Below are 19,009 nucleotides of genomic sequence, written 5' to 3'. Positions count from 1 at the left end.
GTATATATATATATGTATGTGTGTGTGTGTGTGACACACACACAATTTTATTTTTTTCCCTACTTGACCAGCTATGTAACACATTTTGAATGTTACATAACTCCTGCCACTGCTTGCATCAGGGCTGAGGAGGACTGCTATGATGGTCTCTGGAAGCCATGTACAGCACTCTGCCGGCCCCTCCCACCAGCCCGCCTCTATCTTCATTGTACAGAGAGGCTCAGAGACCCGGTGATGACATCACTGGGCCTATAATAAGGTATGAAATAACGGATACTGATGTTGATTTTGGGGGGGGGGTTAAATCCAAGGAAGGGAAAATGTTGGCTGATAAGTTGTGCCCATGCAATTCAGTTGACTTTCCTGAGTGTCATATCAGACATCCACTTCCAGTACAATGGTTTCCTCTCGGGGATCATGCTTCTGTCGGTTGCACGCTTATTTCAGGTAAACGCCATTGAGGTGTGTGCACACTGATGATTAAGAGTGCGGCTCCTCCTGTGCCAGCTGCATTCAGTGCACATTTCATAAAGTGAACCGGTGGGGGGGGGGGGGGGGGTAAAAATAGGGGGTTGGGCGGCTTCCATTGTTAACTGCCTTTGAAAGGTACTGTCACCCTGGTACTGATACTGCTGACCCGACACTCCTCGAAGTCTGAGATTTTAGGGCTCCTTCATTCCACCATTACCAGCATGCTGTCTGGTATTTATTTTGCATGGCACCTACAGAGGGCGCTATAGTGTACCACAATGGAGGATGAGAATATAAAACGGGAAAGAATCCTAATGGTTCACACGCTACTAAAATAATTTAAAGCGGACCCTCAGTTATTTTATTTTTATTTATTTTTTTTTTTCCATTTATTAAATCTTCTCCCATTGTTTTTAACTTTTTGGTTAGTAAAACTTTTTTTTTTTTTTTTTTCTGACAATAAATACCTTCTAAAGCCCACTTCCTGTTTTTTTCTTGTTTGGGGGGGAAAAAAAAGAGCCTAGGCTTATGACATCATGAACAGCTCGCTCTCTTGTCTCTTACTTTTGTGAGAGTTTGCTCATGAAAGGGGGGGTGAGTCATAAGGGGGCCAATGAGAGCTGCAGAGCTGGAGGCGTGCCACTGTGTAAATCCAGGAAGTGAACAGGCAGCAGCTTCAGCTGCCCACAGTTAAAATGTCTGAAGCCAGACTCAGTGAAGGGAGATTTCTGCAGCAAATTTGGCAAGTACAGAATCACAGTATATATAAAATAATATGGAGAGTGGTTGGAGGGAAGTTTCAGAATGGCGAAGATGTTTTTATTACAAATTATGTGAGCAGACTGCAGTTCCTCTTTAAGGTGTGACCAGGCCTTAAAAACAAGGCAGCAGTGAACTGTTTGTGCCCCAATAACTTTTTTTCCTAATGTTTTTAAAGCCAAAACTTTTATTTTTGGACAAAGTGTAAAAAGGGTAGGGTTGCACTGATGCCGTTTTTTATACTTTTGGTCAAGTACTCGCTGATCCCGAGTACTAATACATTGCAGTGTGATTGGCGCAAAGAATCGCACGCAGTTTGAACAGGAATGCGGTGTGATTCCTGTCTGAATTGAATGCAATTTTTATTTATTTATGTATTTATTTTTTCCCCACCGCTCCTGTGTGTGTAAAGAGGGGGGGAAAAAGCTCCATCTAGTGGCCAGTTTATTTCTACCCAGGCCAATTCTGGCACTTCGCTCCTACATGTAAAAATAATCATATTTTTCATTACTCAGAACCCCCCAAACATTATATATGTGTTTTTTTTTTTTTTTTTTTTTTTTTTTTTTTTTTTTATTCTTTTTAGCAGAGACCTTAGGACAGTGATTCTCAACCAGGGTTCCTCCAGAGGTTGCTAGGGGTTCCTTCAGCAATGGGCCATTTCTGCCTCTCTAATAAGTTCCCACTGACACCATTGATATTTTTAGCTATCTGTAAGGAGGTAATTCTTCCCAATGACCACAAGTGTAAGGAGCATTCTTCCCACTGACCATCACACTAATGTATCATGAGTTGTAGATTTTCTAATTTTTAGCAGGGGTTCCCCGAGACCGGAGAACTATTTCAAGGGTTCCTCTGTGGTTGAGAAAGGCTGCCTTAGGGAATAAAATGGCGGCAGTTGCAACTTTTTCTATCACACGGTATTTGCACAGCGTTTTCGAACGCGTTGTTTTTTTTTTCTTTTGTTTTTTTTTTCATTAATAATAAAAAAAAAAAAAAACCTAGAGTTAGCCCAATTGTTTTTGTATAATGTGAAAGGCGATGTCATGCCGAGTAAATAGATACCTAACGTGTCACGTTTTAAAATTGCGTACCCTTGTGGAATGGTGCCAAATTTTGGTGCTTTACATTATTATTATTTTTTATTTTTATTTTTTTAATAGGTTACATTTTTAGAGTTATAGGAAAGGTCTTGGGCTAGAATTGTTGCTCTCGCTCTTAACAAATGCGGCAATACCTCACATGTGTGGTTTGAAAGCTGTTTACGTATGCAGGAGCAACTACGTATGCGTTTTTGCTTCTGTGCATGCGGACGGGGTGCTTTAAATTTTTATTTATTTTTTTTTTTTTTTTTTTTTTTTTTTTCGTCTCTCCTTTTTTCGTCTTTCCCTTTTTTTTCGTCTTTCCCTTTTTTTTCTTTCGTCTTTCCCTTTTTTTTTCTTTCGTCTTTCCCTTTTTTTTTCTTTCGTCTTTCCTTTTTTTTTTTCTTTCGTCTTTCCCTTTTTTTTTTTTTTCTTTCGTCTTTCCCTTTTTTTTTTTTTCTTTCGTCTTTCCCTTTTTTTTTTTTTCTTTCGTCTTTCCCTTTTTTTTTTTTTCTTTCGTCTTTCCCTTTTTTTTTTTTTCTTTCGTCTTTCCCTTTTTTTTTTTTTTTCTTTCGTCTTTTTTTTTTTTTTTTTTTCTTTCGTCTTTCCCTTTTTTTTTTTTTTTTTTTTTCTTTCGTCTTTCCCTTTTTTTTTTTTTTTTTTCTTTCGTCTTTCCCTTTTTTTTTTTTTTTCTTTCGTCTTTCCCTTTTTTTTTTTTTTTTTTATTTCCTTCCTCCTTTTTACATTTTCCTTCTTTTACTTCTATTACAAAGAATGTAAACATCCCTTGTAATAGGAATCATTCATGACAGGTCCTCTTTATGGAAAGATGTGGGGTCAATAAGACCCCCCACATCTCTCCTCCAGGCTGGAAAGACAGAGGTAAAAAAAATAAACAAACTGTCTTGGCCTTCCCAGCCGCGTCCCCGGCGTTGTTTACTTCTGCCGGCCCGGAGGTGATGTCGTAATGTCGCGCCTCGGGCCTCCGAGGGTCATAGCGTTGACTGGGAACCATCTGGTTACCAGAAATCTCTGTGCTCAACTTCCATCGGCGATTGATTCGTTTTCCAGGTTGCCGATCGCAAGGGAAAAAAAAAAAATGAATACAGAATATTGCAGCTTTAACGTCCTTAGATGCGGTGGCTTCGATCATTTTATTTTTTTCAGGCTAAGAACATTGCCGGTTGATCCTGCCAAAAATGTCATGTCACTTTCTGTGAGCTGAACTGAAAGCGAAACAAAGTTCTATTTCTCCTGAAAACTGCTAGTCCTCTCGCCCTGCTTGTACCGGATGTGACCAAAGGCAGGCATGTTTGAACTCTGCTTCTATAGATACAGTGAAGACATGAAGGGACTAGAAGTGTGTTACTGTCAGGATCACCAGGGGCAAGTAAAGGGGGGGGGGGATTCTAACACCACCCCCTCATCTAAGGACTGGTAAACTGCAATATGTTACATTTTTGTGTTTGAAGTTTAGATACTAAAACTCATTGAAAGTTTTGGCTTGTGGTTCGGCTAGGTTTCTGCTTGCATGCCTAAAAACCACATCAAATCCTAAAACCTCCTTCCCTTTTTTTTTTTTTTTTTCATATTTATTTTTGATTTAAACACTACGTACATCTTTTTATTTTATTGTATTTGGGGGGGGGGGGGGGGCGGCTCTTGAGAGCCGTTATCCATAACATGTTAGTATGCACATGCCTATTTGCACATTATGGCAGACTTGACTGGTAAGTGGACACGTGCAACTCGTTTTGTTCCAAATTCTTTTTTTTTTTTTTTTAACGAACTTCGACAAATTCGTTAATTCTGAAATATCCAAATTAAAGCAGAGTTTTAAAAAATAAAATAAGTCAGCAGCTACAAAAAGTGTAGCTGCTGACTTTTTTTAATAATCAGAGACTCGCCTGTCCCAGGGTCCAGCGATGCGGTCTCACAAAGCATATGGAACCTCCCAGGGCCGTGTTTAATATTGATTGGACCCTGGGCCCCCCATCCCCCCCCCCCCCCCCTCCTCCATGTAATTTCGCTCACCGACCTGCTCTGAGACATACAATAAATAGAAGCTAAAATCGGTTTACTGTAAATGATCAGGCAGCGATTGGGATTGGTTGCCAGAGGTTACAGCATATAATTGCCGCTTACTGACTGGTTGCTAGAGGTTACAGCACACATTAAGGCTCACTGATTAGTTGCTAGAGGTTACAGCACATGATTTCTGCTTATTGATTGGTTGCTAGAGATTACTGTACAGTAATACTGCTCACTGGTTGTTATAGGTTACAGCACATCTTCACCTCACTGCAGGGGGGCATGATGTACATATGAATGCCGTCTTTTAAATACATATCAATGCCGTCTGCCTCGGCTATTTATTATGAAAGCAGCTGCTATTTGCATATGAGTGCTGTCATTATTTACATATGAATATAGGTTATTTACATGTAAACACAGGTCTGCCAGGGAGTCATCTGTACACAACAATAGGGCAGAGCTGGGCAGCATTAGTAGCAGCACTTCACACTGAGATATCGGGACACAGCACAGGACTGACTTTAAGCTGGAATAGTTGGCAAGTATGAAGCAGCTACTTTGGGCCCCACAACAATGACAGGGCCCATGGCAGCTGCCCCTTTGCCCTGCCTTAAAGACGGCCCTGGAACCTCCTATCATACATGTGACCTGACTTGTATCTCTTCATTTCTATCTCAGTTACAACATTACTATCGGGAAAAGGGAAAGGGGGGATCTCCCTAGCGGGGCCATAGGTGGCAAGAAACATTTGACCAATATTCAAGTTTTATAAAAAAAAAAAAAAAAATGCTCTTTGGATGAAGTTGCACTTTAAAATAAGACCTTTTCAAGTAAACTGACCCTTTAATGTTCCCACAGAAGAGGCATCTGGAGAGCGCCTTCCTCTTTGCTGTGCTGCTGAACTTCAAGCACATCTATCTGTACATTGCCCCAGCCTATGGCATCTATCTGTTACGATCGTACTGCTTCACTTCTGATAATGCAGGTCAGTGTCTGGATTTCACCACTATTCAGAAAAACAGTTTTTTTATTTTTTTATTTAGCATTTTCTGTTGTGGAAATACTTTTTAACTGCAAGTTGGCCAATACAATGTAGAGCTAAAGGGGCAATTTAATTCCCCTCCTCCCAAGCAGCTCATACTCGACCACTGAAAGGAAAGTGTAATACTTGGCTTTTCTGCGAACCAATGTGCCACTTGGGCTCCTAGATGATGCCAATCGGTCGCAAACTACTGAGAGTGTTAGCCGGGAGTGGCGCTCAAGCCGCGCATCTCCTCTATTTTTCCATTTTACTTTTTTCATTGTTTATTTTATTTCTTTTTTCAGTTTTCACTTTTTCCTCTTCTCTTTATTTTTTTAATATTTATTAATTTAATTTTTTTATTTTCTGATTTTTTTTTTTTTTTCACATACCTAGCAAGTCTATCAGGCTACTGCTTCCACTATGAGATCACTGTACACACCTTATACTTATTCCCTCCAATTATGCAGCAGCTGATGATGCATATAGCCTCCCCCTCCCCTGGAATCCCCATCATTAAGGGTGGGGGGGGGGGGGGGTTTGAACCGCGATGGGAGTGTAGCCTGGTCGGAGACAGTCACGTCTCCATTGGATTGGACCCCTTTCACGCTGAAGGCTTTTTTCCAGGAGTTTAAGCACTAAAAATAATGCCTGAAAAACGCCTCCCTTGCCACCTCATTGTGAAAGCCCAAGTACTTTCACACTGGGGCGCTGTGCTGGCAGGACGTAAGAAAAAGTCCTGCAAGCACGATCTTTGGAGCGGTTTGTGAACGGTGTATACTTGCCTATTGGCATGCACCCCGCTCCTGCCCGAATAGTGGCTGAAAAGCACCACTATAACAGCGGTAAAGCGCCGCTAAACCTAAACTGAGGCGCTTTTCAGGTGTTTTTGTGCAAAATATAGTGCCTGTAAAGCGCCTCTCAAGCCACCCCTTTGTGAAAGCCTGAGTGCTTTCACACTGGAGCGGTGCACTTGCAGGATGAGCAAAATGTCCTGCAAGCAGCATCTTTGGGAAGTTGCCGGTGCGCTGTAAAACGCCCCTGCCAATGAAATTAATGGCCATAGCGCCTGCAGAGCACTTCAGTGGTGCTTCGTGGGCACTTTTAACTTTTTGGTCCGCTAAAAGCGCTTCGATAGTGACCGGAAAACACAGCTAAAACGGTAAAGCGCCGCTAAAAATAGCAGCGCTTTACTGCCGAAGCCCCGGGGCTTTCGGTTTTTACTGTCAACGCCCACCCGCCCCAGTGTGAAAGCAGCCTTAGGCCCCTTTCACATTGAGGCGCTTCTAAACTGCCTGTAAAACGCTGAGTGCTTTTGAAGAGCTTTAGGGCACTTTCACACTGGGGCATTGGGGGCGTCAGTGGTAAAAAGCTTTTCGGCCACTAGTGGAGCGCTTTTGACCCCCGATAGCGGCCGCTGCTGAAGCAATTGATGTCAATGGGGGGGCCTTTAGGAGCGCTGTATACACTCCTAAAGTGCCTCAAAGATGCTTTATTTATCTTTTTTCCACCCCCGCAGCCCCCCCCCCCCCCAAAGTCCCGCAAGCGCACCACTCCAGTGTAAAAATAGTGCCTGTAAAGAGCCTCTCTTGTCTTTCCAGTGTGAAAGCCCGAGTGCTTTCACACTGGAGCGGTGTGCTTGCAGAACGGGAAAAAAAGTCCTACAAGCCGCATTTTGCAGCGATGTAGGAGCGCTCCTGCTAATTGAAAACAATGGGGCAGCGCAAAACAATGCGGGTGATTTTAACCCTTTTCTGGCCACTAACGGGGATAAAACCGCCCTGTTAGTGGCCGAATAGCGCCGCTAAAACAACGGTAAAGTGGTGCTAAAAATAGCGCCACTGTACCACCGATGCCCGCTCCAGTGTTGAAGAGCTCTTAATTAAATGTACCAGATGGGACCATGTGACCAGGTGAAGGTGCTTGACCCAGCATTGTCACATGGGGGTGGGGATAAGGTCCTCACCCTTGGGTAACTTCAATGTAATTGATAAAAGGAATAAAAAAGATTATTTTCCTAAAAAACAAGACAAAAAAAACTGCCGTAGTTCTCTAACGTTAAGGCTACTTTCACACTGAGGCGTTTTTCAGGCGTTAAAAAATACATAAATAAATAAAAAAAAAAAAAAAAAAAAAAAAAGCCACCCCAGTGTGAAAGCCCGAGTGTTAGAAAAAGTCCTGCAAGCAGCATCCTTGGGGCATTGCGAGAGCGGTGTATACACCGTTACTAAAACGCCCCTGCCATTGAAATCAATGGCCATCGCTGCCGAAGCACCCGCAAAGTGCTTAGGCAGCAACACTTTGCGGGCACTTTTAACCCTTTTTTGGCCGTTAGAGGGCTGCTTTTAACCCCTGAAAAGCACTGCTAAAACAACGGTATAGCACCACTAAAATGGCGGCGCTTTACCGACGACACCCCCCGCCCCAGTGTGAAAGTGCCCTAAGGCAAAACTACCTAGTTGAGAGGAAAACTGAAAAAATGTGGTCTAGCCACAGAAAAATTAAGGATTTTATTGGCAGACAGAGGCAGATTTATCTGCTTGAAAATTGGTTTCTGCTTTCCTTTCTGACACCGATGTGTTTTGTTCTGTAGATGGATCTTTAAAATGGAGAAGTTTCAGCATTCTGCGACTCCTCTCTTTGGCTGTTATTGTGCTGTTCGTGTTCACAGTTTCATTTGGACCTTTTGTGTACATGGTATGAATTGTTTTATGACATCTAAAATTGTGCCCAGGCTATGGACATTCCAGTGTTTACAGCACTGCATGAATGAACTTGGAAACAAGCCTGCATTGACCCCTGTATCTGCAGGCACTGCGGAGTAATTCACCCTTAAATTTCACAGCAGGAGCACTGAAGTCCTCTAATCGGGGTGACTTGCCCCAGAGTACCTGCAGCTACAGGGGTCAATGAGGGCTTGTTTTAAAGAAGCCAACAGAGATTCTAACCATTACCTACCCAACAAAAAGGAAAAAGCTTTCTCTGATTTATCAGATTTGGGAGGGTGGGGGGACACACACACATGTAGAGTGGACTCCTACGGGACTTCATAGGTCCCATTGACCCCTGTAGCTACAGGCAATGCAGAGTGATTCATACTCAAATGTTACAGCAAGAGCACTGGAGTCCTCTAGGATGAATTGCCCTAGAGTACTTGCAGCTCCAGAGGTCAGTAAAGGCTTGTTTTAAAGAAACGACAGAGATTCTAACCATTCCTTACCCAACCCAAAACCAAAAGAAAAAGCTTTGTCTGATTGTCAGATTTGGGAGTGGGGCACACACACAGAGCGGACTCCTACGGGACTCCATAGGTCCCATTGACCTCTGTAGCTACAAGCAATGCAGAGTGATTCATCCTCAAATGTCACAGCAGGAGCCCTGAAGTTCTCTAGGATGAATTGACCTAGAGTACCTGCAGCTACAGGGGTCAGTGAGGGCTTTAATACTATAAGATAATGATTATTAGTATACCGAATGATGAAAGTAACATTCCTCTACACATTTCTTTAAGGGTCAACTTCCTCAAGTCCTTTCTCGCCTTTTTCCCTTCAAGAGAGGTCTCTGTCATGCTTACTGGGCTCCAAATTTCTGGGCATTATACAATGCAGCAGATAAAGTGCTTTCTGTTATTGGTAAGGTTCTAAACGTTTCTAAAATTTCAAAACTAAACCCATACAGCTTACAATGAGGAAAATAATTATTTGATCCCCTGCAGATTTTGTACATTTGCCCACCTACAAAGAAATGAAGGGTCTATAATTTTTATCATGGGTGTATTGTAAATGATCGAGACAGGATATCAACCAAAAATCCAGAAAAAAAAAACCCGTGATACAAATGTTATAAATTGAGTTGCAGTTCAGTGACTAAAATAAGTATCTGATCCCCAAAACATGACTAAAGCTCCATACACACGATCGGAATTTTGGTCGGAATAAGCTCTAATGGTTTTCCCAACGGGATTTCGCTTAAGCTGTCGTGCCTACACACGGTCACACCAAATTCCGACCGTCAAGAACGCGGTGACTTACATCACGTACGACGGGACTAGAAAAAGGAAGTTCATTAGCCAGTTGCTTCCATCTCGTAGTTGAATCTGAGCATGTGTGAGTTTTTGCGCGTCGGAATTGCATACACATGATAGAAACTTTCTCCGTCTGAAAAATTGAGAACCTGCTCTCAATCTTTTTTGCTAGCGGAAATTCGGCCAGCAAAATTCCGATAAAGCATACACACGGTCGCATTTTCCGACTAAAAGCTCTCATCAGTCTTTTGCTGCCCGAATTTCCGACCGTGTGTACGCAGCATTACTGTGTAGTACTTGGTGGAGAAACCCTTGATGGCAAGCACAGAGGTAAGACGTTTCTTGTAGTTGGTGGCCAGGTTTGCACACATCTCAGGAGAGATTTTGATCCACTCTTTACAGATCTTCTCTAAATCCTTAAGGTTTCGAGGCTGTCTCCTGAAGGCCACTTGAAGTTTTAGCTCCCTCCATACATTTTCTATAGGATTAAGGTCTGGAGACTGGCTAGGCCACTCCATGACCTTAATGCTCTTCAGCCACTCCTTTTGTTGCCTTGGTATGTTTTGGGTCATTGTCATGATGGTAGACCCATCCATGACCCATCTTCAGTATTCTGACTAAGGGAAGGAGGTTCTCATCCAAGATTTTACAATAAATGTGCCCCTCAATGCAGCAAAGTCGGCCTGTACCTTTAGTAGAGAAACAGCCCCAAAGCATAATGTTTTCACCTCCCGTGCTTGACTGTAGGGATGGTGTTCTTGGTGTCAGTCAGCATTTTTCTTCCTCCAAACACATCGGGTCGAGTTAATGCCAAAGAGCTTAATTTTGGTCTTGTCTGACCACAGCACTTCCTCCCAATCCTTCTCTGAATCATTTAGATGTTCATTGGCATGACTGTACATGTGCCTTCTTGAGAAGGGGGACCGTCTGGGGAGCTGCAGAATTGTAATCCATGGCGGTGTATTGTTACCAATGTTTCTTTTTGTGACTGGGGTCCCAACTGCCTTGAGATCATTCACAAGCTCCTCCCATGTAGTTCTGGGCTGATCCCTCACTTTTCTCATGATCATCCTCACCCCTTGAGGCGAAATCCTACAAGGAGCTCCAGACCGAGGACGACTGATGGTTATTTTGTATTTCTTCTTCCATTTGTGAATAATCGCTCCAGCAGTTGTCTCCTTCTCACCAAGCTTCTTGCTGATGGTCTTGTAGCCCATTCCAGCCTTGTGCAGATCTACAGTCTTGTCCCCGATGTCCTTTGACAGTTTTTTGGTCTTGCCCATGATGGTGAGGTTTGAATGGAAGAAAGCGATTCTGTGATTCAGGTGTCCTTTTTTTTTTTTTTTTTAATACGCATAACGAGTTGACCTTTCTTACATTGACAGGACTAATCTGTGTACCCCATGAGTACATACTGGTGCCAGAATTATTGGTTGGTAGGGGATCAAATGCTTATTTTACTCACTGAGCTGCAACTCAATTTATAACGTTTGTATCATATTTTGTCCCCCCCCTAGATTTTTGGTTGATATTCTGTCTCTATCATTTAAAATACACCTATGATAACAATTATAGACCCTTCATTTCTTTGTAAGTGGGCAAAAAAAAGTGCATTAGAGTGCTGAACTCTTACTCACACAGCTTGCTCCCCCATTATCCATTTCATCAAAAGGTTTTGAACTTCATTACATGCACAGCTCACTCCCCAATGTCTGTGCCAGATCTGCACTCCAGTAAACTCAACTCGCTCCCCAGTATCCATGTCACCAGTGAGATATTCACTCCAGTACACACAGCTCACTTCCCAGTATCCATGTCACCAGTGAGATATTCACTCCAGTACACACAGCTCACTTCCCAGTATCCATGTCACCAGTGAGATATTCACTCCAGTACACACAGCTCACTTCCCAGTATCCATGTCACCAGTGAGATATTCACTCCAGTACAAACAGCTCACTTCCCAGTATCCATGTCACCAGTGAGATATTCACTCCAGTACACACAGCTCACTTCCCAGTATCCATGTCACCAGTGAGATATTCACTCCAGTACACACAGCTCACTTCCCAGTATCCATGTCACCAGTGAGATATTCACTCCAGTACACACAGCTCACTTCCCAGTATCCATGTCACCAGTGAGATATTCACTCCAGTACACACAGCTCACTTCCCAGTATCCATGTCACCAGTGAGATATTCACTCCAGTACACACAGCTCACTTCCCAGTATCCATGTCACCAGTGAGATATTCACTCCAGTACACACAGCTCACTTCCCAGTATCCATGTCACCAGTGAGATATTCACTCCAGTACACACAGCTCACTTCCTAGTATCCATGTCACCAGTGAGATATTCACTCCAGTACACACAGCTCACTTCCTAGTATCCATGTCAATGGTGAAAACTGCACCCCATTATACATGGGTCGCTTCCCAGTGTCCATGTTACCACTGAGATCTGCACTGCAGTACACATAACTCACTACCCAGTATCCATGTCATCTGTTATATCTGCACCCCAGTACACACCTTATTCCCCAGTATCCATGTTATTGGTGAAATCTGCATTGCAGTAACTCGCCCCACTCCCCATTATCTATTTTACCAGTGCGATCTGCACTCCTGTACACACATCTTCTTGGTATCTGTGTCACCGGTGAGTTCTGTATTATAGTACACATATCTCACTCTCTAGTATTCATGACACCTCTGAGATCTTCATTCAGTACATATGGCTTATTCCCCAGTATTCATATCGCCAGTGAGGTCTGCACTCCAGTGCGTTCCACTTACTTTTAGCATCCATGTCACCAGTAATATCAACAGTCCATGTGTCCAAATCACCAGTGAGATCTGCACCCCAGTACACACAGCTCACTCCTCGGTATCCATGTTACTATTGACATCTGCAATTCATAAACCCACCTTACTGTTCAGTATCCATGTCACCTGTGTAATCTGCACTCCAGTACACACAGCTCACCTCCCAGCAGTGGCAGTGCGTCCATAGAGGGCGCAGGAGGGCCGCCCCCTCTCTCCTGCACCTGTCAATCTTCAATAGATAGATTCATGCATTGCATGAATTACAGCAGTGGGGGTGCATTGCATGCAATTACAGCAGCGGAGGTGTTTTCGGAAGTGCCTGATTAGAGCTGTCGGCTCTAATAGGCTTCCAAATTGGTAAACAGCGGGCGTAATGCTGTGCATTCGCTGCTTACACAGTGCTGTATGAGGGAATCAAATCTCTTCCCTAACACCTCCTCAGCCAATCGGGTGCACCGGGTCTGGTTACCTGTCACCTGATAGGCATCCAGTCACAGCGCCTGTCGCTTCAGCCAATCGAGCGTCCAATCATATCGGAAGAGGCCGGGAGAAGACATCAAGGACTCTGAGGGAGAGTGGAGGAATGCGCTGACCCAAGACAGGTAAGTGCTGGGGGGGGGGGACACTGGCGGCATTTTTTTGGGCGGGGCACACTGGCGGCAATTGATGGGCACAGTGAGGCTGCGATTTTATGTTTTTTTTTTTTTTTTTTTTTTTTTCAGTTTGCACCCCCCAAAAAAATTGGTATCCATATCACCAGTGAGATCTGCATTCCAGTACGCACAGCTTACCTCCCAGTATGCATGTCACCAGTGTGATCTACACTCCAGTACACACATCTTTCTTCCTTCTATTAATGTCACTAGTGATGCCTGTACTACAATACACACAGCTCACTCCTTAGTATCCATATTGCTAATGAGATCTGCAATTCAGTAAACGCACCTCACTTTCCAGTATCCATATCCACAGTGAGATCTGGACTCCAGCACACACAGATCACCTCCCAGTATCCATGTCACCAGTCTGATCTACACTCCAGTACACACATCTTTCTTCTTCGTACCAATGTCACTAGTGAGTTCTGTACTACAGTACACACAGCTCACTATTCCGTATTCGTGACATCAGTGAGTTCTTCACTTCAGTACTCGTAGCTCACTCCTCAGTATCCTTGTCACCAGTGAGATCTGCACCGCAGTATACACATAACTCACTACCTAGTATCCATATCCCCAGTGAGACCTGCACTCCAGTATACATAGCCGACTACCCAGTATCCTTGTCACCATTGAGATCTGCACTCCAGTATACATAGCCGACTACCCAGTATCCTTGTCACCAGTGAGATCTGCACTCCAGTATACATAGCCGACTACCCAGTATCCATGTCACCATTGAGATCTGCACTCCAGCACACAAAGCTCACCTCCCAGTATCCATGTCACCAGTGAGATCAGCACTCACCGCTCAAACATTTTTAAAATATTGAAAGTTGCTTTTGAAATGACATTATTATTTATATAATATCATACCATATTTCAGCATGTGGGGTTATCGATTTTGCCATCTCAATGTCTAATCAGAACTGGAATATCCACTATGGGAGTTCTAACCCTTTTGTGATGCAGGTGTCAAGATGCATCTGGTGGACCCAGCTGCCATACAGACTGGATCCATGACGGGCGGGTTGGTTCAGGAGTTTGAGCACAGCATCCTTCCATCTGTCACTCCATTGGCCACTTTGATCTGCACCCTTCTTTCCATCCTGGTAAGGAACAAAGAGATGGCTACTGAGTGGCTCTATTGTCCTCGTTGCACTAGCTCAGCCCTGGTACCAGAGGAGAAAATATATATATATATATATATATATATATATATATATATATATATATATATATATATATATATATATATATATATATATATATATATATATATATATATATATATATATATATATATATATATATATATATATATATATATATATATATATATATATATATATTTATTATATAAAAAAATTTCTAGAATCGGGATCCAGATTATGAGTATGGGAGGAATAGTGCTCCATTGTTGGTATTAGTGGGAGAGAATGGTGCCCCATTGTTGGTGCCAGTGGGGGGGGGGGGAATAGTGCCCCATTGTTGGTGCCAGTGGGGGGGGGGGGATAGTGCCCCATTGTTGGTGTCAGGGGGGGGGGGAATAGTGCTCCAAGTGCTTGGTTAAGGGCTGCAGTTTGGAGACCACCCATGTAGGCTATAGAGGAGATGTGCTTATGAGATTGTGTGTTCATGTTAAAGAGGAACTTTAGTTGATTTTTAAAATATTAAGTCTGCAGCTTTAAATACTATAGCTGCTGACTTTTACGAATTAAACACTTACCAGTGCATGGAGTCCAGCACTATCTTTGTGTGTGCCAATTCTACTGTGTCCCAGGAGGTTGCGGGAAGGGGGGTGCCAAGCTTACTAAATTCTTGCTTAGGGAAGAATTGTGGGAGTGGATACCTGTTAGAAAAAGAAAAAAAAACAACCGAATCTGTTATGCCTTGTACACGGTCGGAAATTCCGGCGGAAAAGGTTCTGAGGGGGATCTCAAATTTTCCGACAAAAAAATCCGATCTGACTTTTTCCGATCGTTTGTAGAGAATTCCGATTGGACAAAGTGCCACGCATGCGTAGATCAAATTATGACACCAAAGCTATTGGCTACTAGCCTCTACGTGGTCCCGTCGCAAAGAACAAACGTCACCATGTTCCAAATGATCGGATTTTACGACAGCTTTGTCCGACCGTGTGTATGCAACACCATTTTCGGACAAAATCCGTTGGAAAAAATGCGAAGGATATTGTGTGTACGGGGCATTAGGGGTAGTTAGATGAGTAGTGGTACTTTTTAAGTGAAAATAGTCTTTAAAGTGTATGTGAACCTGAACAATGAACTTCTATTGAACTCTATAGAAAGTAGGAACTCCCTGTGGGTGCAACCGCTACAAAAACTGCACTGCGTGTTTTTTATTTTGCTGAAAAATCACTACCCGTCTATTTACTAATGCTAACAGTATAAGGATTAAAAATAGTCAATGTCGATGGAGAGAGTGAAGTTTTGCTTTAAGGTTATTGCAATCCCTAAATTGACTACATGCATCCTATTGTTTCCCAGCCGTCCGTTCTCCTCCTGTGGATGAGACCCCACGGACCTGCCAGTTTCCTCCGCTGCCTGGTCCTGTGTGCCCTCGGGTCATTTATGTTCGGATGGCACGTACATGAGAAAGCCATCCTCCTGGCCGTCCTTCCATTAAGGTGAGGTTTCTCTGTATTAACAACTGTGCTGCTGGCCTTCTATGTACACTATATTACCAAAAGTACCACCCTTTGCAGCTATAACAGCTTCAACTCTTCTGGGAAGGCTGTCGACAAGGTTTAGGAGTGTGTCTATGGGAATGTTTGACCGTTCTTCCAGAAGCGCATTTGTGAGGTCAGGCACTGATGTTGGATGAGAAGGCCTGGCTCGCAGTCTCCGCTCTAATTCATACCAAAGGTTTTCTATTGGGTTGAGGTCAGGTCAAGTTCCTCCACCCCAAACTGCCTCATTCATGTCTTCATGGACCTTGCTTTGTGCACTGGTGTGCAATCATGCTGGAACAGGAAGGGGTCATCCCCAAACTATTCCCGCAAAGTTGGGAGCATGAAATTGTCCAAAATGTCTTGGCATGCTGGCGGCTTAAGAGTTCCCTTCACTGGAACTAAGGGGCCAAACCAAAACCCCTGAAAAACAACCCCACACCATAATCCCCCCCTCCACCAAATGATTTGGACCAGTGCACAAAGCAAGATCCATAAAGGCCAGTCAAGTTCCTCCACCCTAAGGCCCCATTCACACCTGAGCATAGCGTTTTCAGGCAGAAAATCGCGCAATTTTACAGCGTTTTTTTGCCACAATTTTGTGCAGGGCAAAAGGTCACCAATGTAAAAAGAAGAAAAACTCCCAAATCTGCATGATTCGAGCGACAAAAAAGGGTCCGGAACTTGTTTGCGCTTCAGGCGTTCGGCTTCAGGCGACTTGGAGAGGAGATGTGAACCATCTCCATTGAGAATAATAGATTTTTATTTCCCCCCTCCAGCATCTTGTATCTTCAGGCTTCAAGCTACAAAAACGCTCAGGTGTGAATGGGGACTAAGTGAGTTAAAACTACATAATGACTTACCCAACTCACATTTTTTTTTTTTTTTCCTTTATTTTTTTTAAATATATCCAACTGAGACATGCTTTTTACCCTCAATTTATCAGGCAGTCTCTTGATGTTGAGCCCAATGACCTGGAACTACTGACACTCGGCGACTCCTTAACTAAACCAGTCTCTAGTTTTATATAAAGACCTCTTTCAGGAGACGACTGTATTGATGGCGACCTGCAGACTGGTCTGGGAGGCAGCGGCTCTGGGGCTAGACAGAGATGACTGGGGTGACATGTGGGGACTGCATTTCAGTACCTAGTCTCTCTACTAGGGATCATCTGATCCATTATAAATTCCTACATAGAATGTTCCTGACCCGTGTCATTGTAGGCAGGGGGATGACGTAGGAACGCTCCGACGGAAGGGAGGGGTTACGAGGAGGCTGAGCAGGAGAAGGCGTGCGGCGTGTGGAAGAGAAATGCAGAGCGGAATAATGCTGGAAGGTGAGAGGCTCCAGTAATGAAAGACACCGCCGCAAGACGCCGCTCCGGAACCTGTCTACCCTACCGGCCATAAATAACAGCTGCCACCTCGCCTCCTCTCTGCCGCCCTCCCCCCCAACCTCTCGGGATTTCGAAGATAAAAGGAGAGCATGATCACGGAGAGCAACAGATAAGCTAAGTACTATATCCCGGTGCAAGTCATAGCTGTCTTAAATGACCGTATGTCTAAACTGCCAGGGGAATAGAAAGGACTGTAATAACAATGATGGGACAACATGAATGATGAGGTGTTTCTCTTTCTGGGATAGACAATTCAGACCAGCTTTGCGCTGGTTGCTGGAACTATACATAAACAAATATAAGATATAAAGATACCAGGCTGCATTGTGTTAGAAAAATTTGTATGATCACTATAAATGCGCTGAAGTGGTCAGCAGGATATTAGACTTTTCCCTTCACCTCTCTGATGCAACATAACAGCAGTTTTTCTTTGTAAGCTGGGACGCACTAAGGGATGAACTAAGGAAGATAAACGAGTATAAGAGATAAGATAAGTGATACTTATGTCTGCAAAACTCATCTGTCTTAAATAAGAATATGTTTAAACTATCATGGTCATTAAAACTGGAGTAAAAGTAAAGAGATAGTATGAATGATGACATACTTTTACCCTGGGATATATAATTCAGATTAATACTATACTCGTCGCTGAGATTCTCTGCAAAAAAAAAAAAAAAAAAAAAAAAAATTATAAGATACCAGGTGGGAGTGAGGGAAATGCCCAGAGAAATAGCCTGAAATATTACTAACCAGACTGAAAGCGGCCAGTGAGGATGAAACAAGCATTATATAAGACACTCAAGATGGAATGAACGAATAACTCCTTAGCTGCCTGCTTTCAGAAAATCAATCCGGATCCTTAAATGTAATGATAGATGGTTAATATAAGGTAACCCCCTGGAAAAGAACCCCACGGCACTCCTGCTTAGCTACTCAAAAATCGCATATTTTCTAAACGCATGAGCAGTGATGTAACTCGGTGGAGTAATATATTCATAGCATGTAGGAAACTGCATGAAGGACAGTACACGCATGGAAAGCGATCCCATTTTGCAGCTGCATACTTTCCTGGGAGCCCAGCAGAATTCTCAAGAGTAAACATAACCTTACATAGTACGCACGTCCCTATAGAATTCGATGACCAGCTAATATAGAGGTAAAATATCAGGAGAGGCACAATAAGGGGAGAAACCCCATATTTAACGCATAACGAAATTATGACATGCGACTTACAGGTGTCTATTAAAGATATAGGGACGGAAGACGTCATTGCTCAATAGATAAAGCTAACTGTGGTGCCACTGGTTTTTTCTCTCTACTTTCTGTCTTCTCTTTTTTTTTTTTTTTTTGTTACCCCTTTCTTCTCCCTCTTTCTCCCGGACCCCCTTTCCCTGTGTTGGAGGGAGGGAGGAAGAAAGAGAGGAGATAATAAGAATAAATGCTTGGACTGAAAGTACCTGCCCTTGATCGACCATAAAGAAGGGGGAGAAACACTTATAGCAGACTGACAAACTTAGGGCGGAAAACCGCTCAGCCATAACCAAGGGATCCTACCCTGGTAGATACTGTAAGGGGCTGATTGGAGGGAATTCTCAGAAGAAAAAGCACCAGCCATAGAAGGAGAACGTGAGAAGACCAGCAAACTGGGGCGACGACCACGGGAAGCAAAAAAAACCAAAATGAGCAGAGCCTCAAAGCAAAATACTAAGGGGGGCCTTAAAACCCCAAAAAATCCCAACACGGAAAGCACCATAAAACAATATATGACCCAAGGAGCTAGCCCAAGAGGAGGAGGGAAGGAAAAGATACCCACAAACCATGGAGGAAAAAGGGGAGTGGAAAAAACAGCAGGGGAGACCCCGGATCAGTCTAGAGACGAACTGACAACGGAAAGCGAATTAGAACTAAGTAAAAATGAGGATCAGAGGATGGAAGACCTGGGAATAACAAAAGGGTTCATGAGGGAGATGCTCCAAAAACTGGAGAACTCTATAAGATCAGATATTAGTCTCCTAAGAAGTGACCTTGGTCATATGCTAGCGAG

At 43.3% G+C, this 19,009-nt stretch overlaps 1 protein-coding gene across 1 annotated transcript in view; it reads left to right on the top strand.

Annotated features, from left to right (window-relative positions):
* ALG8 (ALG8 alpha-1,3-glucosyltransferase) overlaps window positions 1–19,009 on the top strand; it is a 40,819-nt gene that overhangs the window by 9,045 nt on the left and 12,765 nt on the right. The window contains exons 5-10 of the mRNA XM_077451376.1: window positions 380–447; window positions 5,205–5,331; window positions 7,961–8,064; window positions 8,879–8,999; window positions 13,853–13,992; window positions 15,388–15,527. Of these exons, the coding sequence (XP_077307502.1) occupies window positions 380–447; window positions 5,205–5,331; window positions 7,961–8,064; window positions 8,879–8,999; window positions 13,853–13,992; window positions 15,388–15,527 (700 nt within the window). The remainder of the gene's footprint in view (window positions 1–379; window positions 448–5,204; window positions 5,332–7,960; window positions 8,065–8,878; window positions 9,000–13,852; window positions 13,993–15,387; window positions 15,528–19,009) is intronic.

Source organism: Lithobates pipiens, unplaced genomic scaffold, assembly GCF_037356315.1.
Source record: "Lithobates pipiens isolate NorthernLeopardFrog02 unplaced genomic scaffold, aLitPip1_a1.2 Scaffold_23, whole genome shotgun sequence".
Taxonomy (NCBI): domain Eukaryota; kingdom Metazoa; phylum Chordata; class Amphibia; order Anura; family Ranidae; genus Lithobates; species Lithobates pipiens.
The sequence above is the reverse complement of the archived record's forward strand: the minus strand, read 5'-3'. Positions and strand labels throughout refer to the sequence as shown.